Source organism: Scyliorhinus canicula, chromosome 8, assembly GCF_902713615.1.
Source record: "Scyliorhinus canicula chromosome 8, sScyCan1.1, whole genome shotgun sequence".
Classification (NCBI taxonomy): domain Eukaryota; kingdom Metazoa; phylum Chordata; class Chondrichthyes; order Carcharhiniformes; family Scyliorhinidae; genus Scyliorhinus; species Scyliorhinus canicula.
In genome coordinates this window covers 159,771,887-159,797,066 of record NC_052153.1, presented here as the reverse complement: position 1 = coordinate 159,797,066, position 25,180 = coordinate 159,771,887, and the positions used below count along the sequence as shown (strand labels likewise).

General features: G+C 48.9%; 1 protein-coding gene across 3 annotated transcripts in view; it reads left to right on the top strand.

The window, feature by feature from the left end:
- Positions 1 to 24,125, top strand: part of dmgdh (dimethylglycine dehydrogenase) — a 152,976-nt gene extending 128,851 nt beyond the window's left edge. For all 3 annotated transcript variants that reach the window (XM_038805559.1, XM_038805560.1, XM_038805562.1), the window contains 4 exons: positions 4,579 to 4,736; positions 12,939 to 12,998; positions 16,611 to 16,745; positions 22,692 to 24,125. In XM_038805559.1, coding sequence (XP_038661487.1) covers positions 4,579 to 4,736; positions 12,939 to 12,998; positions 16,611 to 16,745; positions 22,692 to 22,907 — 569 coding nt within the window. In that variant the 3' untranslated portion in view covers positions 22,908 to 24,125. The remainder of the gene's footprint in view (positions 1 to 4,578; positions 4,737 to 12,938; positions 12,999 to 16,610; positions 16,746 to 22,691) is intronic.
- Positions 24,126 to 25,180: the final 1,055 nt, after the last annotated feature.

Sequence of the window (25,180 nt, the reverse complement as noted above, 5' to 3'; positions counted from 1 at the left end):
GGGAGTGTTAGAGCGTGTGTGAATGCGGTGAGGATGGGGGACTGTCAGGAGGTGTGGGTGAGGTGAGCAAGGGGGAGTGTTGTGGGATGTGGGTGCGGTGAGGATGGGGGAGTGTCGGGGGTGTGTGAGTGAGGTGAGAATGAGGAAACATCGGGTGTGTGAATGAGGTGAGGATGGGGGAGTGTCATGGGGGTAACGTTAGCTCCCTAATGTTAGAAGATGACCACCAATATATTCACTATTTCTAGGGCCATTAGTGAGTCATGCTCTGGGGAGCTGGGTTAGAATTCCGCCATGGCAGATGGTGACATTTGAATTCAGTAAAGAAATCTGGAATTCAAAGTCTAAAGATGACCATGAAATCACTGTCGTAAAAACCCATCTGGTTCCCTCATGACCTTCAACTGAGTAAATCCAGACCCACAGAAATGTGGTTGACATTTAAATATCCTCAGGGGTGGGCGATAGATGCTGGTCCAGCCAGCGACGCCCACATCCCATGAACGAATAAAAGAAAGCTCACCTGCTGACACCCCAGGCTTATCCACCATCTACAAATCAGGGGCGAAATTCTCCGAATGCCGCAGGGTCAGAGAATGGCCCGGGTTGGCGAAAATCCCGCCCCCGCCGTGGCAGAAATTCTCCGGCACCCGGGAATTGGCGGGGCCGGGAATCACGCCCCGCCGGCCGGCGAACCCCCTGCGGCGATTCTCTGGCCCGCGATGGGGCGAAGTCCCGCCGCTGAGAGGCCAATCCCGCCGCCGTGGTTTGAACCACCCCTGGTGGCGGCGGGATCGGCGGCGCGAGCGGGCCCCCAGGGTCCTGGGGGGGGCGCGGGGTGATCGGACCCCAGGGGGTGCCCCCACGGTGGGCAAGCCCGCGAACGGGGCCCACCGATCGGCGGGCGGGCCAGTGCCATGGGGGCACTCTTTTTCTTCCGCCGCCGCCACGGCCTCCACCATGGTGGAGGCGGAAGAGAATCCCCCAACGCGCATGCGCCGGTGGTGACATCAGCAGCAGCTGACGCACTGGCGCATGCGCGAACCGGTGAAGTCCTTTCGGCCGGCGCCGGTTTTGGCGCCAGTCGGCGTGGTGCCAACCACTACGGCGTGGGCCTAGCCCTTCAATGTGAGGGCTTGGCCCCTAAAGGTGCGGAGAATTCCGCATCTTTGGGAAGGCCCGCTGCCGGAGTGGTTGGCGCCACTCCACTACGCCGGGACCCCCCCGCCCTGCCGGGTAGGGGAGAATCCTGCCCCAGGAGTCTGATGGAATGCTCTGCTCTCACTTGGATGAGTGCAGCCCCAACAACACTCAAGAAACACCATCCAGGACAAGGCAGCCATTTGATCGGCAACCCATCTATAACCTTCAACATTCACTCATTCCACCTGTGATGCATAGTGGCAGCAGTGTGTACCATCGACAAAGTGTCCGCAGCATCTCAGCAAGTCTCCTTTGATAGCATCTTTCAAACCCACAACCCCAAGACGAAGATTATTTAGATGAAATGTCCAAGAAAACTCTTTCCAACCCTCTGATGTTTGTACATTCACACCAAACCTGGAAAAAGTAGTGCTTTAAATCGTATAGAATATAATAGCAGTAATTGATGTGAGCAATGGCTGAAGTTCTAGTGAGGTAAATTGTGGATAGTATTAGATCCAAGGAAGAGGCATATAAATTGGCCAGGCAGAACAATGGACCTGAGGATTGGATGCTGTTTAGATTTCAGCAAAGGCGGACAAAGGGATTCATTGCGAGGGGGGAAAATAGAGAGTAAGCTTGCAGGAAATATAAAAAGTGACTAAAAGTTTCTTGAGGTATGTGAAGTGAAAAGGATTGGTGAAGACAAATGTAGGTCCTTTACAATGAGAAATAGGGAGACCAAAGAAATGGCTGATCAACTAAATACATACTTTGGTTCTGCCTTTACAAAGGAGAACACAAATAACACACCGGAAATGTTGGGGGACCACAGGGTTTAGTGAGAGAGAGGAACTGAACAAACTAAGTATTAGTAAAGAAATGGTGTTGGGGAAATTGATGGGATTGAAGGCCAATAAATCCCCAGGGCCTGATAATCAACATCCCAGAGTACTTAACGAAATTGCACTAGAAATATGCATTGGTGGTCACCTTCCAAGATTCTGTTAACCCAGGAACAGTTCCGACTCAGGAACAGTTCCAACAGATTGGTGGGTAGCTAATGTAACCCCACTATTTAAAAACGGAGGTAGAGGGAAAACTAGGAATGCATATGAATGGCAGAACCTGGGAAGCACCAAGGATCAGAGGAGCCTTGGTGTGCATGCATACCGGTCCCTTAGCGGGGCAGGTGGATAAAGTGGTTAATCTGCATCCATATTATAGGAGTGATGGGATAGCACTGGCAAAGGCGCAGAGGAGACTTAGCAGGATGTTGCCTGGCCTGGAGAGTTTTAGTTATGAAGAGAGATTTCATAGGCTGGGGTTGTTTTCCTTGGAGCAGACGAGACTGAGGGGGAATATAATTGAGATGTATAAAATTATGACGGGCGAAGATAGAGTAAACAGGAAGAAACTTTTGCCCTTGGTGGATTTGGTGGGGCTGGTTTAGCTCAATCGTCGGCTTTGAAAGCAGACCAATGCAGGCCAGAAGCACGGTTCAATTCCCGTACCAGCCTCCCCGAACAGGCGCCAGAATGTGGCAACTAGGGGCTTTTCACAGTAACTTCATTGAAGCCTACTCGTGACAAGATTTAAGGGAAGGGGCAGGAGGTTTAGAGGGGATGTGAGGAAAAACATTTTCATCCAGAGGGTGGTGGGAGTCTGGAACTGCTTGAAAGGAGACAGAGATTCTCATAATATTTAAGAAGTATTTAAATGCACACTTGTGATCCCAGGGCATACACAACTATTGGCCAAGATCTGGAAAATGGGACTAGAATAGTTGGGTGGTTGTCTTTTACCGGTGCAGACATGATGGGCCAAAGGGCCATTTATGTCCTCTTAGAGGGAAATTTCTAGAGTCCATTAACAAAGACTTTACAGCAGACCACTTGGGGGGAAAAAGGCAATAGAATTGGACAGGATCAGTGTGGATTTACGAAAGGGAAATTATGCTTGACAAATCTACTGGAATTCTTCGAGAATGTAACTAGTGGAGTTGATGGTGGGGAACCAAATTGTGGTTAATTTGGATTTTCAGAAGGCTTTTGACAAAGTCCCACATAAGAGATTAGTATGTAAAATTAAAGCGCGTGGGATTGGGGATAGTGTTTGAGATGGATAGAAAATTGGTTGGCAGACAGAAAAAAAGAGTAGGAACAAACTGGTCCTTTTCCAAATGGCAGGCAGTGACTAGTGGGGTATCGCAGGGACTGGCGCTGGGACCCTAGCTATTCACAATATATATTAATGATTTAGATGAGGGAACTAATTTTAGTATCTCCAAATTTGCAGATGACACAAAGGTGGGTGAGGGCGTGAGCTATGAGGAGGATGCAGAGATGCTTCAGTGTGATTTGGACAAGTTGAGTGAGTGGGCAAATGCAAGGTAGATGCAGTGTAATGCGTATAAATTTTGGCAGCAAAACCAAGAAGGTAGACTATTATCTGAATATCTATAAATTAGGAGAGGGGAATGTGCAACGATACCTGGGCGTCCTCGTACACCAGCCACTGAAGGTAAGCATGCGGGTACAGCAGGCGCTAAAGAAGTCAAATGATCTGTTGGCCTTCATAGCGAGAGGATTCGAGTGCAGTAGCAGGGATGTCTTGCTGAAATTATACAGGGCCTTGGTGAGGCCACACCTGGAATATTGTAAGTAGTTTTGGTCTCCTTATCTGAGGAAGGATGTTCTTGCTCTAGAGGAACTGCAGAGAAGGTTTATCAGACTGATTCCTGGGATGGCAGGCCTGACGTATGAGAGATTGAGTCGGTTAGGATTATATTCACTGAAGTTTGGAAGAATGAGGGGGGATCTCATAGAAACCTATACATTTCTAACAGGAATAAACAAAATAGATGCAGGAAGGATGTTCCTGACAGTGGTGGTGTCCAGAACCAGGGGTCATAGTCTGGGGACACGGGGTAAACCTTTTAGGGCAGAAATGAGGAGAAATACCTTCACCCAGAGAGTGGTGAGCCTGTGGAATTTGCTATCACGGGAAGTAGTTGAGGACAATGTTTTCAAGGAGGAGTTAAATATAGCTCTTGGGGCAAAGGGGATCAAAATATATGGGGGGAAGCCTATTGAGTTGGGTGATCGGCCATGATCATATTAAATGGCGGAGCAAGCTCAAAGGACTAAGTGTTTCTATGACCAGAATAAATAATATTAGCCATTTCATTATACATTGTATTTATGAACAAGCTTACTTGTGTTCTCATATACTGCACTGAATGGAATTCCAATGTATGAGACTGATATTCTCCAACTGTCCACCCCATTTTATACATAGTCTTCCCTGAATAAATGTGTTGAAAAGTGAAGGAAATACCTGTGTTACACTCCCTATCCCATAACGAGTGTAACAGTAATATGAATATTGATTTGTGTGGTTTAGGCTTGATTGACTTCTCGGTTTTCACTCCAGGTGAACTCGGTTGGGAGTTGTACCACAAGCGTCACGACACTGCTGCCCTCTATAATGCCATCATGGACTCAGGACAGGAATTTGGAATCGACAACTTTGGAGCATATGCCATGAACTCTTTACGGCTGGAGAAAGCATTTAGAGGTTGGGGAGCAGAGGTCAGTTCAGCGGAACATTAAATGTGCTCTTTTCATAGTCTTCCGTGGGTAAATATACTGCCCGATTTAGTATTTGGCAATAACCACTAGGGCCGTCTCTGATCTGTGCTGAGTTAAAATGAAAAACTGAGTAGGGCAGATTTTAATTGGAAGCAGTTTTCCGGGAGGGGCGGGGGGGTGGGGGTGGGGGGGGGGCGGGGGGGGTGGGGGGGGGTGGGGTGGGTGGGGGGGGGGTGGGGTGGGGTGGGGGGGGGGGGTGGGGTGGGTGGGGGGGGAGGGGGGGGGTGGGGGGGGGGGGGGGCAGGGTAAGCGTCATACCCGTTCATTTAAACCCTATCCTATGGAGGATCTGTCTTTGAGCAGGTCACAGAGCCTGGGGGCTATTGTAATACAATATAAAATATGCAGCACCTAGACAATTCAACCCAACCAGGTGTTTATATTCGCCACGAGTCTCCTCCTATTCCATCCGCCTCATCTCTGTTTGCCAGCTCGTCTTTCTGTTCTCTTCTCTGTCATGCACCCACCTACGCTCCCATTTTGAAAGGAGCTAAGCTGTTTGCTTGAACCACTTCCTGTGATAGCTGGTTCCATATTCTCACTACTCTCTGAGTAAAGAACTTTTTCCTTATTTTCCTATTGGAGTTATCTTGGATTTATGGCCTCTAGTTTTGGAATCTCCCACAAGTGGGAGCACTGGATGGGAAATTGGGCACGTCAGCAATGGAAGCCGCAACAAAGGCCATCAGACGCTGCATCATGTTTGGATGTGTGCGAGTGGAGTTAGCCACCACTTCCATGCTGGAACGATAAGGCTCCAAGCTCTGCACAAAGCTCTGTGGTAAGTTGGTACACGACTCCTCCATGCTCCCTGACATTGACCGCAAGCTTTCCAATCCGCTTCCCAACACACCAAGCATTTTGCTGAACATGCGCATCGCAGACCTTTGTAGCCTGACCGATCAAAGTCCTTGGCTGACTGCTCTGTAGCAAACCTCATGTGTAAACCTCAAGGGAGGCCTGCATCAACCTTGACCCTTGCTCTGGCTGTAGTTCACTCATGTGCACTGTCTCAGCACGTACAGATCCCGCCACTAATCTATTCTAAAGATACACAGTATCAGTTTCTGAGCTGACGGCTGTGGGTATGAAATCAAGTGACGGTGCTGTGTCATCACCCTCTTCCTCCTGTTTCTCCGCAGCCTGGCCTGCAGCTTTTACCACCTCAAAGGGATAAAGCATAAGGGTGCAGTGATAGTACAAGGAGGAGATGCGTGCTTGCAACATCTGCAACTTGTAAATCACAAGGATGTGTGGGATGAGGGCAAAGTGGGATATGTGAAGGAGGGTTAGGTAAGTGGACACCATCGCCTTCGATGGTTTCGCCCCCATCACTGGCCACGGTATCATCAATGGCCTCCCAATAATGGTGAGGGCCGTCTCCTCTATGGGGTTAGGGATAGGCGGGCCAGCCAGTTCCCCTTCCGTGTAGCTCCCGCTTGCTCCCGCTATCTCCAGTTGTGCGCAGCTTTGCCCTGCAAGAGAGAAGCAAGTGTGTCAGTGAGTGCTCTGCTATCTGTTTGACTGATGTGACTATCTTGGTTCCATGACTGTGTCGCCTGTGAGATGTGGATGTGAGACTTGCAGTTGTGCTAAATGCCTGAAAATGAATATAATAGCAGTAGCAGAACCTTTTTCCGTGTAAAGGTCCTACTGCAGAATTGAAGCTGTTCTGCCCCACAGTGGTCATTTTCAGTAATACTTACATGTTTGTATTTGGATAATTCAAGTCACTGGAAGGGATGTTTTTGTTTTGTAAAACGATGAAAAACCTGAATTTAACCCTCATCGCCCAGCAAGAATGGAGTGGGCTGATGGTTAAAATGGTGATTGGCCGCTCCCGACTGCATTGTTCACCTTCACACTGCTGGACCTCATCCATGAAAGATGTCGGCCTCAGGGTGGTCTGGGCTTCGTTATTAGTTATATATCAGCGTCCAATGGAGTCACTTGGATCTGACATGATTTTACTTTATGCGACGTGAACCGTGCCATTGAATGATGGCAGTAGACAGGATCAGACCCAGAAAGGACTCGGCTAACTTCAGTTTCTTAAATTAGCAATTTTGTTTCCTTGCGGATCTGATCCTCCCCCCCCCCCCCCCCCCCCCCCCCCCCCCCCCCCCCCCTCGGGCTATCCTCCTTTCGCCCAATTGTGATCACCTCCAAACCACCAGATACCTCATACCAAGATCCAGCTGCCTTCCTGCTGGCTTCTTTGTCACTGGGTTTGGGTGAGACTCACATGTCCTGGAGAATGAGAACGATTTACAGTGACCCAAGACAGCTGGGTCAGAACCTGCTTGCTCCACTGCTAGGCTGAGTTAAAATGAGGCTTTATCTATTTCTTCCCTTCCCCTCCAGGTTTCCTCATTGTACAGCAATTTAATAAACAAACCAGCAATTTGTGTACCGGCCTGTAACTAGCTGCTAGGAGGTTTTCCTGGATGTACTGGTGTCAGCCTGGCTCCGTGGTAACACTCCCGCCTCTTAATTGGAAGCGTGTAAGTTTGAAACCACACTCCAGTGCTGGAGCACAGAATCCAAACTCATACTTCAGTCTCGTGATAATGGTCTCGTGAGTTTGAAAGCATGGACAATGTTAACATCCAAGCCTTATTTCCATTTGACAAAGCTTCCTCCGTATCAGATGAGAAGGCAGGCATCTCACCCACGTGGCACATCTGATTTCCATTCAACTCTTGAGGCCTGGTTCCCATGGGGATGCACCTCTTAAAGTGTTGTATTCCCGACTTGTTCCTCCTTGACCAACCTTGAAACGCATTTATTAACAACAAGAAATGAATCCGAGGGCGTCCTCCTGCATTCCTGATGTCTTGCATCACTAAATGTTCTCTTGGAAGAAGTCAAGGCCATGACGGAGGGACTCTTCCCCAACACCAGGAGGAACATCCTCAAAGGTACTAATAATAATAATCTTTATTGTCAAGTAGGCTTACATTCACACTGCAATGAAGTTACTGTAAAAAAGCCCCTTGTCGCCACATTCCGGCACCTGTTCGGGTACACGGAGGGAGAATTCAGAATGTCCAAATTACATAACAGCACATCTTTGGGGACTTGTGGGAGGAAACCGGAGCACCCGGAGGAAACCCACGCAGACACAAGACTCTGCACAGACAGTGACGCAAGCCAGGAATCACACCTGCGATCTTGGAGCTGTGAAGCAACAGTGCTACCCACTGTGCTATCGTTGTGCCCATGAATCAGGCCTGGATAGAGGTGGCTGCAAAATGTATCTGCAGTTTGTACAGAATCTGCGTCTCATGCACAAACAGACTCAATAACACCATTTAACATCAAAGGTGATTATGATTCTTGTTAGGACCTCAGTAGAGACCAGTCCAAAGGGCGGAATTCTGCCATAATCGGCGGGACGGGCAACTCCGGCGGGAGGGAGTGGCGTGAACCACTTCGGCGTCGGGCCGCCCCAAAGGTGTTGAATCCTCGGCACCTTCAGGGGCTAGGGCGGCCCTGGAGTGGTTTGTGCCGACCGGTGGGGAAGTAGCTTGGCGCCACGCCAACCGGTGCCGAAGGGCTTCCGACAGCTGGTGCGAGTTGGCGCGGGTGCGCCAGCGAGTGCTGGCGTCATCCCAGCGCATGCGTAGAGGGCTTCGTCTCCGCACCGGCCATGGCAGACCACTACAGCTGCCGGTGCGGACGAATAGAGTGCCCCCAAGGCACAGGCCCGCCCACGGATTGGTGGGCACCGATCGTGGGCCAGGCCACCACGGGGCACCTCCCGGGGTCAGATCCCCCACGCATCCCCCCCCCCCCCCCCCCCCCCCCCCCCCCCCCCCCGGGAACCCAAAGGGCGCCCGCGCCGCCAGGTCCCGCAGTAAGTTCCTACTCTAATTTATGCCGACGGGACAGGCATAAAACGGATGGCCACTCGGCCCATTGCGGGCCGGAGAATCGCCGGGGGTGGGGCGCTGCCAGCGGCCGCCGACTGGCGTGGCGCAATACCCGCCCCTGCCAAATCTCCGGTGCCGGTGAATTCGGCAGCTGGCGGGGGCTGGGATTCATGCCGCCCCCCGGCGATTCTCCGACCCGGCGGGGGGTCGGAGAATCCCGCCCAAAGGATCCAATGACAGGATTTTGCGTTTTAAGATTTTTACTGTAACAAATAAACTAAAATCAACTTTTACCAAACATTACTCAACCTGCAACTAATACACTATACTAAAAAAAGGTGTTCCTTATTAACCCTTAACACTGTCACATTTATATACCGCACAAACGCTCCCTCACCACTCACTCCCAGTCAACACACAAGCATGGCAGTGCGCAGACCTGCTAATTGCTTTGGGGATGCCGACCTGGAAAGACTTCTGACCGGCCATCAATACGAGATGGGACATCCTGTTCCCCCCAAGGGGATCGGAGGACCAGAGCAGGGTCAACAATACCACCTGGGAGACAGTGGCAGCGGCTGTCGGTGTGGACATCTGAGCAGGAGGACCAGTGTCCAATGTCGGAAGAAGACCAATGACCTCCATCGAGCTGGAAGGGTAAGTTGCCACCTCTCTCCTGGCATCAGTTCTGCCTGCCACCCCTCAAAATTCCTCATCACCCCTGCACAAATAATTGGCTGACACCTCGCACCCTTGCCATATCCATGTGCTTTTTCCTCAGAACCCCCTGGCACCCAGCAGCACAACCCCTTCATGTCCAGTTGTTATGCCCACACATGCCACCTGCTATAGAAACCCCTGATGCATCAAGTATGTTTCTCACATAGCCCTCTCTTTCTCCTGGCAGGAGAAGATAGCCCATAATAAGCAGGATAGAGCCAAGACGGGGGCAGAGTACCAGATATCTGAATCCTTACCCCTTATGAGCAATGGGCCGTGGAAATCACAGGGTTGTCCAAGGAGAGAGCAGTCACTGACAGCAACGTTGGCTGCACCACAAAGGTAAGGATCCACCACCCTTTCACCCAGATGACCTGTCTCAAGTGAGTTGTTCATGTCAGCAAAATGATTCTTCCCTCTTGCTGACCACGGGCGCGATTCTCCGCAAATGCGGCGAGTCGTAAAGGCTGCCGTGAAACTGGCCGTGTCTCCCCCCCGGGCGGGGCTAGCAGCGGGGCCCCGTGAAGCACGGCATCGCGGGCTTAGCAACCGTCGCTAAGTCCGCGCGGCAAGCGTCACGCCGGCTGACGCGCATGATGACGTCAGCCGCGCATGCGCGGATGACGTCATCACACAGACACGTCAAAACCCACGCATGCGCGGGCCGTCATGCCCCTCGACCGCTGAAAGCAGGTGTGATCGCGGCCGTGAAAACGGCCGTAAACTCCGCGGTATTCGGCCCATCGGCCTGCGGAGAATCGTTGTTCGCCGTAAAAAACGGCGAGCTGTGATTCGTGTCGGGGGGGGGGGGCCGGAGGGGGGGGAGAATAGCGGGAGGCCGTGACAATTGTCGGGAAGGCCCTCCCGCTATTCTCCGACCCATCGTGGGCAGCGGAGAATAGCGCCCCACATGTCCATTCTCTCCCAGGATCTCCATCTGATGGGGCCGAGCAAACCGGAGCCATTCCTCCCTCCCCGCCACCCAAGAAACCGTGGTGGAGGAGTGCTCCAAGGAGACCACCATCGAAGTGTCACAGCTGTCACCCCCGCCTTTAACCAGCGCAGAGACTCACAGCTCGGTGGCTGACATTAGTGGACATGCTTCGAGGGCACAATCGGGTGAGCACCACACAATTGCTGATGCACATCAGGTGGAGGCAGGAACATCCAAAGAAGACAGCAGTCAGAGGTCTGCTGAGTCCCAGTCAGGTGCCAAGCCTCTGGACAAGGTTATCCTGGAGTTGATACAGATGCTAGAACATGGCTGTGAGATTCAGGAGGAAATGTCAGCGACATTCCAGCGAGAGCATAGCCAATTGGAGGAGTCACAAAGGCCATGGGTGCTGGTGATGATGGTGACAATTAGTGGCACCGAGGCCAATGCTGCTAGGGTGGCGACCGCAGTGGAAAACCTGGAGCACGAGGTCAGCATCTTGAGTGGTGGTGTCCACGACATGGCTCAGTCTGTGACAACCATGGCTGAGGGCTTCGGCATCATGTCCCAGCTGCTGAGGGACATATCCCAGACGCCAGTGCACTGCAGCGAATGTCCCAGACCCTGAAAGACGTCTCCCAGGTGGACATCGCCGGGGCACTTCAGAGCGTGGCCCAGTCACTGAGGAGCATCGCTGACACCACGGTGCAGACAACGGGGAGGTGCCAGGAGGTTGTGGCCATTTTCTCTTGAGGGGACAGATAATTCACATTGTGAGACAATTGGACGCGGGCTGCCCAGGGGGTCCGCAGTCAGTGGCCTGTGTAGTAGGGCACCCAGCCATAGCAGGCGATACAGGTGTTGGCGTGTGGTGCAGGGTGGGGTGCGAGAGGACTGCCAGTGGCTGGGGCTCGACCGTCCTCTGGGAGGGTGGGGCGTGCGTGTGCGGGGTACGAGACTGGGGTGATGCCACGGGCACGGATGTGTTGGCTCACCCTGGGTGGCCTGGGGGGGTTGCCTATCCACATGCAGCACTGCCTACCCGTCTGCCTGGGGGGGGGGGGGGGGGGGGGGGGGGGGAATGCCAGCGGCAGGGAGGTGGTAACTCACTTGGGTCATCCTGAGGAGGTCATGCAGCTTCTTTCAGCACAGCTGGCTGGTCCTCACGGTGAAGCCCATTGTGCTCATCGCCTCTGCCTCCTCCGCCCTGGGCAACAGGGTATCACACCTCTCTTCCATGGCATCCACATGGTGCCCAGCTCTGCGTCAGCGAATCTCAGGGCTTCACTTCGCAGAGCCACCTTCTTGGCTGAAATGAGAGTGTGTGGGGAGTGGAGTGTAGCACAGTGGTTAGCACTGTTGCTTCACAGCACCAGGGTCCCACGTTCGATTCCCGGCTTGGGTCACTGTCTGTGCGGAGTCTGCAGGTTCCCCCCGTGTCTGCGTGGGTTTCCTCCGGATGCTCCGGTTTCCTCCCACAAGTCCCGAAAGACGTGCTTGTTAGGTGAGTTGGACATTCTGAATTCTCCCTCAGCGTACCCGAACAGGCGCTAGTTTGACGTGGCGGGAGTGCTGGCTAGTTAGCATGTCCTGAATGGCTCCGGCACTGGCGCGGCCATCAGAACCGGGGAACACTCGCGATTCACTTGGTGTCAGCACTTGGTCTCTCAAAAGGAGAATCCACCCCCCATACATTTGGCTTTACATTCATCACCTCCCTGCTTTCATTCCAAGCTGCTCCTTATCTACCTCGGAACACTTGACTTACACACCTCCACTTATTATTTCAACAGCCACCCTCTATTTCTGCTGGACAAGAGAGCACGTAACACTAGTCCGAGGGGAAAGGAGTTAACATTACCACTCTCACCCAAGTAAAGAAGAAGCCTCAGAGATCAGCGACACTCAGGATTAAATGGCTTTTGCTCCAGTTTTTTCAATTAAAACTATTTGTGATATAGCAGTCATGACTTCTGTATGCTGCCTGATCCTGTCTTTACTCATCAAAGTTAGTCTTCGGGTGTCATTTTTTCTCATTCTCTTCCGAAAGAGGTGGTCCATGCTGCCTTGTGATTAGGTGGAAACTGGGAGCCTGTTAGTAATTTGCCTAGTCTTTATGTATGAACCTAGGATCAGTAATCTATTTGACCCTCGGACATTAGAGTCAGGTCTGATCCCATCATCATCAAGTGCCCCCATGCCTACACTTTGCAGCGGGCATCATGAAAGCAAGGTCAGAGCTGCTGCTGTTTTCAGTTTTCCAGCCTCTAGCCTCTAAAGAGACCCGGCTACCTCAGCACAATCCAGGAATTGTACCTGTGACCTTGTCACTCTGTGTGCTTCAGTCGCACGCCACATGATTCATTCACTAACTCATATTTCCAGGAACTGCAAACCGCTTTTGTAAATGGTTTCCTGGTCATTGCTGACTTAGCTGATCTTGTCAGGAGCAGCAGTTATTTTCTCAGATAAGGTATTTAGTAAGCCTGGCAGCCTAGCTCACAGTCAGTATGCATAAACAGCACCTTCAGCACTGTTACATAATCTGGAAACCACTTGACTTTGCTGAGGGTTTAATGATAAGCATTTATGGATAATTTTTCTGTTCTGCAGATGAACTGTGACACAAACGCCTTCGAAGCTGGATTGGATTATTTCATCAAGTTAAACAAGGTGCGGGTAATTATTGAACAGCAAATACTTCCACCAATTGCCTGAAAGTATTGATTAAAATCATCCCCCTTTTAAAAAATGTATTCATGTGATGTGAAGCTTGCTGACTGGGCTAGCATTCATTGCCCATCCTTAATTGTGCTTGAATTGAGATCATTTCAGAGGGCACTTAAGATTCAAACACTTTCCTGTGGATCTGGAGTCAGGCCAGGTAAGGATGGCAGATTTCCTTCCCTACAGTTGACATTAGTGAACCAGATGGGTTAGCCCCCTTTCTCAGACTTTTAAAAAAATATTTTAATTCTCCTTTTTTCACATTTTCATCCAAATTTACACCCACCAACAAACAATCAAATACAATGTCAATCCCCTGGTCAACACTCTCTTCCTCCCACCAACTCCCAAACAACCCTCAACATTTGAAATACAAACATCAAAGAAAAAGGATTCAGGAATCCACCATCACCCCATACATAGTCACCAACAACATGCACAGTCCACACCCCCTCCCCCCATCCCAGCCCCACCCCCCTAATGTCCGATGTCATCCAATTCTTGAAACTGCATAATAAACAAAGCCCATGAATTGTAGAACCCTTACATCCTTCCCCTCGACTCGAACTTCATTTTCTCGAGAGTTAAGAAGTCCAGTAGATCACCCCACCAGGGCTCAGGGAGGAGAAGCTGATCTCCACCCCAACAGGACCCGCCTTCGGGCGATCAGTGAGGCGAAGGCTAAGACATGTGCCTCCCACCCACTTCCAACCCCAGCCAATCCAATACACCAAATATGGCTTCCAGGGGACCCAGTTCGAGTTTCATATGCAACACCTTCGAGTTACCTTGAAGACCTCCCTCCAATACCCCTCCAGTTTTGGACAGGACCAAAACATAGGAATGTGATTTTCGGAGCCTTCCCCACAATGCTCAAAAACATCCTCTACCCCCTAAGAATCGTCTCATCCTCGTCCTTGTGAGGTGCGCCCTATGCACCGCCTTCAGCCATATCAGCCCCAACCTTGTGCACTAAGTTGAAGCTTTTACCCTCCAGAGCACTTCACACCACAACGCCTCCTCCATGCGCTCCCACACCTCTTCCTCCCACTTTGGCTTAATGACCTCCAGCGGTGCCTTTTCTTCTCCCAGAATTGCCCCATAAATCGCCGACACCACCCCCCTCTCCACCCCCTGCCGTCAGCACCTCTTCCAACTGTGTGGAGTCCGGCGCCACTGGAAAGCTCTGTATCTCCTTCCCAGTGAAATCTCAGACCTGCATATACCAAAACATCTCCCCCTGCCCCAACCCATATTTTGTCCCCAGCTCTTCCAGTCCATTAAACCGTCTCCCAAAAACAAATCCTTTAGTGCCCTGACTCTCCTCCCAACCGAAAACTCCTATCCCATTTCCCTGGCTCAAAGCTATGATTCCCCCGAATTGGCATTTTCCTTTACCCGCTGGCATAACATCCCCACCAAATACCCTTTCCTATACTTGATTGAAGCCTTTTAAGACCTTAAAGGATCTTGAGAGGACAAATGTGGAGAGGATTTTTCCTCTTGCGTGAGAATTTAGAACTAGGCATCACCTTTTAAAAATAAGGCCCCATCGTTCCGACGCCTGCTGCCGTATTCTCCGGCGCCGGTTTACAGGCGGGGACGGGGTTTACGCCGCGCCGATCGGGGGCCGTTGGCAGCAGCCCCTCCGGCAATTCTCTGGGCCCCGATGGGCCAAGCGGCCGTCAGTTCCTGGCCAGTCCCGCCGGCATGAAATGGATATGGTCCATCATGGCAGGACCTGGATTGGAGGCCAGCTTGGGCGGGCACGGGGGGATCCAGGGCGGGGGGGCCCATAGTGGCCTGGCCCTCGATCGGGGCCCACCGATCTGCGGGCGGGCCTGTGCCGTGGGGGCACTCCTTCCTTCCACGCCAGCCTCTCTAGGGCTCCGCCATGGCCGGCGCAGAGACGAACGCCCCCTGCGCATGTGCAGGAAACACGCTGGCCGGTCTGCGCATGCGCGGAACCCGCGCCGGCGGTTCGGCACATGCGCCAACTCGTGCCGGCCCTTCGGCACCGGTTGGTGGGGCGCCAACCCCTCCGGCGCCAGCCTAGCACCTGAAGTGCGGAGGATTCCGCAACTTCCAGTTGGCCCGACGCCGGAGTGGTTTGCGCCGTCCTTGACACCGGGGTCAGGCCATCCCGCCAATTGCGGGAGAATCCTGCCCATGGTGTCACAGAGATGAGGAGAAATGTTTTCTCTTAGAGGGCCGTGAGTATTTGGAATTCTGTTCCTCAAAAGGCAGTGGAAGCAGAGCCTTTGAATATTTTCAAGGCAGAGGTAAATAGATGAATAGATTCCTGATAAACAAGGGGTGAAAGGTTATCGGGGATAGACAGGAGATTGCAGTCAGATCGGCCTTGATCTTATTGAATGGCAGAGCAGGGGATCGAGATGCCAACTGGCCTCCTCCTGTTCCTGTTGGTATGCCCCTACCTTTCCATTGACTGGGTTATTTCGCTCTTACAAACAAGTTAGCAGAACCAATAATATTCAACTCTGACTCACCGCTCTTTAATTGTGCCATATTCCCCAGACTGCAAGCCAAGCTACCACTGACCTTCTCGTACTGATCATCTCCTGACTACTTATCTACCCTGTTGTTTCTACGCTTTCAAATACTAAACACATCTTTACAAGATCTGAGACATGGATTATCAGAGGGCACTTGTGGCAGCAACATTTCAGCTTTATCTGTTCTCCTTGCAGATAAGCATTTCTGCTGCAACATAAAACCACAGCACATTTCACGCAGAGTCATGTTTATTATAAACTGTACATTTGAAGATGAAGGTTAGGAGTTGTTCACGTTTTGCCTTGTAGCGGCTGAAAACACAAATGGGCCAGAATTTTACACTTGATACGCGACGGTTGTGAAACCCGCGCCCACCCGAGATTGTGTTATTAATGCGATATTACACTGGCTGGCCAATTAACAGCTATGCATTGTGAAACCCGTTTTGTCAAAGACTGAGCATTGCCGGGGAGGGTGGGAGGAGGGCGGCTGCTGAGAAAAGGGAGGGTGCAGGCTGGCCCTACCAATGTGCTCCCTCAGGGGGGCAGCCGCGGTGGAGCTGGCTGAGGAATAGCTGACCGGTTCAAAAAATATATCAATGGAAAAACTACTCCGCGTGTATCTGGGCAGCACATTCACACCCTGTCCCCAGACACACTTGCCACTTTATTTGAGCCCTGCTTTTATCCCTCCCTGTATCGAGGTTGCATCTAAAATGTAAAAGCTGCCAATCGGCCCATCCACCGACCTTAAAGGCAGGTGTAAATTCCCAGTCAATTGCTGTTTAATTAAATTTGCTTCTTGATTGTCTGCTGGCACCCTTCCGACTTGTGTCCGCCAAGCGAAATATTGCTCAAGGGCGTGACGATGTCGGGACAGGCACCCAACCTCTTCTCGCGTGACTTTACACGCTTCCGGGTCAGACGGTATCCGCACGAGCAAGGTTTACTTTCCATTTGCGGGTTGTCCCTGACAAAGGGAAAGGTAATTCAGCATCTATGCATATGTAGCTGAGGTGTTTAATATATTTGTTTCACTCAGCCTACAGAGTTCATAGGAAAACAGGCTTTGATAAACATCAAGAAAGAGGGAGTTCGGCGTAAACTAGTATACCTCACCATGCAAACCGATAACGTGGATCCTGAAGGAAATGAAAGCATTTGGTATGACAATAAGGTAGGTCCAAAGGGAGTTAAATACGAGAAAAAAGAACCATTGACAGCGCTGAACTCTTTATGCCTGGGATCAAATGTCTTCAAACTACATACACTGACCAAATGTGTCCATGAGGTCTGACTCAAAAAGCCATTTTAATTACCACTGAAGCAAGATAACAAAATAATCCCCATGTTAAAAAGAGATTTTCCTCTGTAAACATTTATTGGCTCATTCAATTGCAGCATAAGACATATATCCTCCTGCTGCTAAGTGCATGAACCAACTTCCACTCTGCTGGATGACTGCCTGATTGGTTGTAAATTGGGAGAGGGGAGTGTGCAGCGGGACCTGGGTTTCCTTGTGCACCAGTCGCTGAAGGTAAGCATGCAGGTGCAGCAGGCGGTAAAGAAGGCTAATGGTATATTGGCCTTCATTGCAAGAGGTTTCGAGTACAGGAGCAGTGATGTGTTGTTGCAATTATACAGGGCCTTGGTGAGGCCACACCTGGAGTATTGTGTGCTGTTTTGGTCATCTTTTCTGAGGAAGGATGTTGTTGCTCTCGAGGGAGTGCAGCGAAGGTTTAGCAGACTGATTCCAGGGATGGCGGGTCTGTCATATGAAGAGAGATTGACTAGGTTGGGATTGTTCTCGCTGGAGTTCAGAGGAATGAGGGGGGCATCTCATAGAGACTGATAAAACTCTAACAGGACTTGACAGGGTAGATGCAGGGAAAATGTTCCTGATGGTGGGTATGTCCAGAACCAGGGGTCACAGTCTGAGGATTCAGGGTAAACCATTCCAGACAGAGATAAGGGGCCATTTCTTCACCCAAAGAGTGGTGAACCTGTGGAATGCATTGCCACAGGAAGTAGTTGATGCTAAAACCTTGAATATATTCAAGAGGCGGCTAGACGTAGCACTTGGGCGAATGGGATCAAAGGTTATGGGGAGAAAGCAGGATTGGGCTATTGAGTTGGATCATCAGCCTTGATCGTGATAAATGGCAGAGCAGGCAGGAAGGACCAAAAGGCCTCCTCCTGCTCCTATCTTCCATGTATCTATGTCCTGAAGAGAGAATGTTTAACGATTGTGGACATGGTTTAATGGTAGTGTACAGTATGGTTCATCAAAGGCAGCCAGTTAAAAGGTGCAATGACCAAAAATAATGTAAGCAAGATATTGTGGATGGTGAAAACATGAAACAAATACAGAAAATGTTGGTAATACCAGCAGCATCTGTGGAGAGCAACAGAGAGTTAACATTTCAGGTTGATGAGATGATAAAGAAAAAAAATGGAATTTTGTTACTTATAGGTAAAGGAATAGAGTATAAAGGTAAGGAAGTGTTGTTGCAACTACACAAGGCATTGATGAGGCCACACCTGGAGTATTGTGTACTTGAGGAAATAGTGGCATTGGAGGCAGTTCAGAAGAGGTTCACTAGGTTGATTCCAGAGATATGGGGTTTTCCATATGAAGAGAATTTTAACCATTTAGGCCAATACTCTCGAGAGTTTAGCAGAATTAGGGGAGATCAAATTGAGGTACACAAGATGATAAAAGGTATGGATAAAGTAGATGTGGAGCAGATACTTCCTCATGTGGGACATTTGAGAATGAGAGGTCATAGACTAAGAGGTAGCAAATTGAAAACAGAGTTGAGGAGAAACTACTTCTCCCAAAGGGCTGTGAATCTGTGGAATTCGGTACCCCAGTGTGCGGTGGATGTTGGGACAGTCAGTACATTTCGGGAGGAGTTAGACAGATTTTTCATTGTAATGGGTTGAAGGGTTATGGAGAATGGGCAGGACGGTGGAGTTAAGGCCAGGATAAGATCACCATGATTGTATTGAACGGTGGAGCAGGCTTGAGAGGCTAAATTGCCTACTCCTGTTCCTAGTTCATGTGATCTAAGAAAGGCTGATTTCACCATCCAGCTCTTGGTCTGTAGGTAACAGCACCCCAAGCACAAATATGATGTTCATGATCAATAAGGGGATTTCTTGATGAATATGAAGATCAGGGGTTATAGAAAGAAGGCAAGAGAATGGGGATGAGGAACATACCAGCAATGATCGAATGGCGGAGCAGACTCAATAGGCTAAATGGCCTAATTCTGCTCCTATATCCTATGAACACTCATTCCAGGTTAAGCAGTGTTTCACTTGCATCTCTTCTAATTTGGTCTACTGCATTCACTGCTGCCAATGTGGTCACCTCTATATCGGAGAGACCAAACGCAGACTGGGTGATCGCTTTGCTGAGCATCTCCGGTCTGTGCACATACAGGACCCTGACCTTCCCGTTGTTGCCATTTTAACAAAAGACCCTGCTCCCATGCCCACATGTCTGTCCTTGGCCTGCTGCAATGTTCCAGTGAAGCTCAACGCAAACTGGAGGAACAACATCTCATCTTCCGGTTAGGCACGCTACAGCCTTCCGGTCTCAACATCAAATTCAACAACTTCAGATGGTTAGCTCTACCCAACCTCCACCCATTTGTTTTCATCCCATTTCATTTTAACTGTCTTTTACCATTTCTTTCTTTCTTGTCTTTCTTAATATATATTAATCCCCCACCACCACCCTCTTATCCACCTTTCCTTACCTTATCTCATGTGACTCCAGATCCACATCTACATCTGTCAGTTTACCCTCTGATGTCAGTTTCTCTGCTGTTTGACCTTTCACATCTTTTGTCCTCTCTGGGGACTGCCATTAACACTCTTTCCCCTTGGTTTCTGCGGCCATGAGCACCCGGTTTCCCTGGGTTTCTGTGGCTATGACTCATCTTTCATTCTCATTTCACAGTATAAATATTTCCCACTTTCTCTGTCTGTTAGCTTTGACAAAGAGTCATCGGACTCGAAACGTTAGCTCTTTTCTCTCCCTACAGATGCTGCCAGACTTGCTGAGATTTTCCAACGTTTTTCTTTTGGTTTTGGGTCCCATGAACTTATGAGCTTTTATCAGAACCAGCAAAGGTTAGAGGTACCAAGTGTTAAGTAAGTTCAGAGACAGGGAAAGGAAAGTCTAATTTAGGTTAGAAAGTTTGAGAGCTTAAATGATGAAAGAGATGTGGGTGTCATTGGCAGTGGCAGCATTGGTTGTTAATCCCTAATTGCCCTTGAACTAAGGCCATTTCAGAGGCCTGTTAGGATCAGCAGATTTTACAACATTCGACCAGAGTTGCCACAGTCACCATTACTAAAAGTAGCTTTAAGCTTAATTTCTTTTTATCAACTGAATTTAGATTCCACCAGCTGTTGTGGTGGGATTTGAACCCATGTCCCCAGTGTTAACGTGGGTATTACTGGCCCAGGGAAGTAACCACTATGCTATTATTTCCACAATAGTGGCAGGCAAAAGGAGCAGCGACGAAACAGTAAATAAACAAACGTGGTGCCTGGAGGAGGTGACAGTGGTCGAATCATGCAGTGCTACCTTCTAAATAAAAAAAGCACTAAAATCAGCAAAGAGAAAGGAAACAAACGGAGACAGTTGTCATGGCGTGAAATTGTTAAACTCACTGTTTAGACCAGAAAGCGCCTGATGGAATAACAAGCTGTCCCTTGGGTTTGAGTTTCATTAGAACAATGTAGAAGGACGGGATAGAGAGATCAGAGTGGGGGTGGGATTGGAGAATTAAAATGTCGGCGACTCTTGCAGACTGAACAAAGATGTTCAGTAAATGATTATGTAATCTGTGTTTGGTCTCCCCAGTGTAGAGAAAACCACGAGATCAGCAATGAATATAGAATTGAATAAAATTGAAGTAAAATCACTTTCACTAGGACCCTTTGGGATCCTTCAGGGGGTGAAAGGGCCAGTTTTGCATCTCCTGCACTCGTGGGAAGGTGCCGTGTAAGGAGGCTTTGGAAATGGGTGATGATTGGGCCATGGTGTTGCAGAGGGAGTGATCCCTTTGGACTGCTGAAAGGGGAGGGAAGATAGGTTTGGTAGTGCCATCGTGGTGGGAACGGCAAAAATTAGGAAAGGATAATTTGTCTAATGTGGAGGCCGGTGGGATGGAAGATGAAGACAAGGGAAACCTTATTATTGTTCAGGAAAGGAGGGGAATGGGTGAAAGCAAACGTGCGGGAATGGGTCAAACATGGTCAAGACCCTGTTATGGTGGGGGAGAATCTTAAATTTAGAAAAAAGTAAAGTCTCCTAGGTCCAACCATCTTCAGCTGCTTCATCAATGACCTTCCTTTCATCATAAGGTCAGAAATAGGGATGTTCGCTGATGATCACACACTGTTTAGCACCGTTTGCAACTCCTCAGATACTGAATGAGACTGTATCAATATGCAGCAAGATCAGGACAATATTCAGGCTTCGGCTTATAAGTGGCAAGTAACAGTCACGCCACATCAGTGCTAGGAATAGCCAACTTCAACAAGAGAGAATCTAACTACCTCCCCATGGCATTCAATGGCATTAACATTGCTGAATCCCTCACTATCAAACCTGTGGGTTAACCAGAAACTGAACAAACCTCAATACTGTGGCTGCAACAGTAGGCCAGAGACTTGGAATCCTGAGGTGAGTAACTCATCTCCTGAGCCCCCAAAGCCTGTCCACCATCTACAAGGCACAAGTCAGGATTGTGATGGAATATTCTCTACTTCTCTGGATGATTGCAGCTTCAAAAACACTCAAAATCCTTGACATCGTCCAAGGCAAAAAAGCCCACTTGATTTGCACGCCATCCACCACATTCAACATTCACTGCCTTCACCACTGAAGCACAGTGGCAGCACATAGATAGGTTGCAGACTTGGCCATAGAAATGGCAAATAGAGTTTAATCCAGACAAATGTGAGGTAATGCATTTTGGTAGGTCATTAACGGCGTTCAAAAGGCATCTCGACAAATACATGTATAGGATGGGTATAGAAGGATACGGCACCAGGAAGTGCTGAGGGTTTTAGCAAAGGTTGGTATCATGACCGGTACAAACTTGGAGGGTGGAAGGGCCTAGTCCTGTGCTATAGTGTTCTTTGTTCTTTGTTCCTACCATCCCAGGAATCGACCTGGTAAACCTTTGCTGCACTTCCTCCATAGCAAGAACATCCTTCCTCAGATAATGACACCAATTCTTTGTTCCGTGTTGTGAATTCCCCCATTTCTGACTGTAAGGAGCCTACATTCGGTTTTGTCAATGTTTTTCTCTTTAAATACCTAAAGAAACTTTTACAGTCAGTTTTTATGTTCCCATTTTCTCGCGGGCGTGAGGACATAGCCCCATTAACAGAGAATTCCGCCCTGGCTTTTAGTGATGTTGTTTGAGAGATAAATAATAACCAGGCCTCCTTGCTATTCTTCAAAATAATGGCATGAATTATTTTAAGCAATCAGCAATTGAATTGAGAGCAATATTGGGTGATGCTTAAGACCAGCATGTGAGTTTCATGCCCAGTGAACTAGCTGAAAATTAACTTCAAATGTCGCTAATCACTTCAAAGTATAACAGGATTGGCTCCTGTTGGATGTGGAATGTGCCATAGAGGCACAGTGTTGGGTGCCGAGGTGTATTGTTAGTGTATAGTTGCAGGTAACCTTTGCTCGCCATCCAAAAGTGCTTACTGCCAACGTACATGGCCTCTAATTTTTCATTTAGTGTGTGGGTGACGTGTTTAGCCTGTGTGGGCGCTTTTGGCTTGGAGGGAACATTGCTTATTGCTATCCCTATGACACGTGGGTTAAGATGGCACGGTCTCTCTATTGCATGTCTCCCTACAGCTGGTGTGACGGGCCATTTAAATTGCCGTATACCTTGGCGGGAAGGTAATATCCTACCAGGTGGGAGGGGTGTAAAATCCTGGGCCTGAAACAGGCACATGTTCCAATTCTTAGTTGTAACGCAAGTCCCTTTAAAGAGCACAAATTTCACCTCCAAAAAAAAACGCTCTTTAAGTGTAAAATACAATTTGTCGAGCAATATTCTTGTGTATTCAGGTTGTAGGTAACACCACATCTGGAGCTTACAGTTACAACACACAACAGAGCCTGGCCTTCGCATACGTGCCGGTGGAACTCAGCAAAATAGGACAACAGCTGGAGGTGGAACTGCTGAATAAGAAGTACAATGCGATAATCGTCCAAGAACCGCTGGTACTGACCGAGCCAACTAGGACTCGAATCAAGAAGAAAAGTGAGACTTCAAGTGTTTGAGGGACAATCATAGAGTCACAGAGGTTTACAGCATGAAAACAGGTCCTTCGGCCCAACTTGTCCATGCCGCCCAGTTTTTACCACTAAGCTAGTCCCGAATTGCCCGCATGTAGTCCATATCCTTCTATATCCATCTTTCCCACATAATTCTCTAAATTCTTTTTGAAAGATAAAATTGCACCCATCTCTACTACTGCCTTCCGCAGCTCGTTACAGACACTCACCACTGTCTGTGTGAAAAATTTGCCCCTCTGGACCCTTTTCTAATCTCCCCCCTCACCTTAAACCTATGCCCTCTAGTTTTAGACTCCCCTACCTTGGGAAAAGATGTTGACTATCTACCTTATCTATGCCCTTGTTATTTTATAGACCTCTATAAGATCACCCCTAAGCCTCCTACGCTCCAGGGAAAAAAGCCCCGGTCTATCCAGCCTCTGCTTATAACTCAAACCTCTCGAACCACTGCAGTCCCTGTGTTGGCACCATAGATAGCATTGAGGAAAACAAACTCTCAGCCATTTCAACGTAAAAGAAAAGTAAATCTTGCGCTGCAAGGTTAAATGCGATTCTAATTTAGACGTTCCTGCAGCAACTGCTTTCACATCTGCGGCAATTGACTAACAAGGAGGTCTGTTCTACAAATGCTTTCCACCAGCAAATGTGCTGGGTCATGTCTCAGTATGAACCATTTGTGCTGAGGCACTTCAGCTGCGACGAAGCTTCCGAATACTCAGGTTCCCCACCACCCACTCGCCCCTTGTGTGAGTAAATATGCCCAACCTCAGAAAAATGGCCTCACCACATTCAATATAGTCACTTCTGTTCCACAGCAGGTCTGTCGATCTTTCCCATATAGAGCAGAGTGGGAAATTCTGCCTTGACGTTTGCAAAGCACTTTTTAGCCTTGATCTTATTGACTTAAAAGGGCAATTTACAAATTTCAGTCGCTGCAACTGATGTGAAAAAGGGTAAAAGAAATGTGGCTGATTACAAACACATTGCTGCGATTTTTGGAATCAAAAGGTTTTTTTCCCTGTTAGTTCACTGATGCCCTGAGTAATTTTTATTTTGAATGTATGAATCGCTTGCTGTGAAATGTGAAAGTCCTTCACCCAGGTGGGACTAATACAATGCAAAGTTGAATATTTTATAAAGTCACCATTCTTTATCTGCATTATCCAACTAAGAAATCATTTTCAACTTTGCTGCAACAAGGAAGAAAGGTTTCAAGGCAGCATGTGAGTTTTATATATTTTTTAAAAATCATTAATTAAATGATGTAAAAGAAATCCCCAATTATACCCATTGAAAAGCATAAACATCACATCTGGAATATGGGTTTATTTTGCTGGGTGCTGAGAGATATTAAGATTCTAGGAATGGGTGTTGTGGGAGCTTTCTCTCTCTGACCATGAGGTCAGATATCTCAGAGTGCTACTGAAGAAATGTAATAGGCAAACCTTTTCTAAGTCAAACAATTTGTTTCAAGCTCCGAGGATTTCCATGGTCAAACGGCACTGTGGCACACTGGTTAGCACTGATGCCTCACAGCTCCAGGGTCCCGAGTTCAATTCTGGCCTTGGGTGACTGTCTATGTGGAGTTTGCACTTTCTCCCGTGTGTGCGTGGGTTTCCTCCGGGTGCTCCCGGTTTCCTCCCACAGTCCAAAGATGTGCAGGTTAGGTGGATTGGCCATGCTAAATTGCCCCTTAGTGTCCAAAAGGTTAGGTGGTAAAGGTTACTGGGCTATGGGGATAGGGTGGAGGCGTGGGCTTAGGTGGGGCGCTCTTTCCAAGGGCCGGTGCAGACATGATGGGCCGAGTGGCCTCCTTCTGCACTGTAAATTCTATGAAACATTCGCATCGCCAACATGATCAGGGACAGTTCTAAGCAAGTAAGGAAATGGTCAATAAACATCGAGTAATATTCCAGACCCCAGTGGTCCACTTTTTTACTATTCGTTCATGGGCTGTGGGTGTCACTATTGCCCATCTTTAATTGCCCTTAAGGGTCAACCACATTACTGTGGATCTGGAGTCACATGTAGGCCGGCAGATTTCCATTCCGAAAGGACATTCGTACACCAGATGGGTTTTCCGACAATCGACTGGTTTCATTCTCCTTTTAATTCCAAATTTTTTATTGAATTGAAATTTCATCATCTGCCGATCCCGTGGTGGGATTTGAACCTGGGTCTCTGGATTACTAGTCCAGTGACATTACCACTGTGCCACCACTGCTGTGTTTCAGACTAAAGCCCTGCCTTCAAGCCAG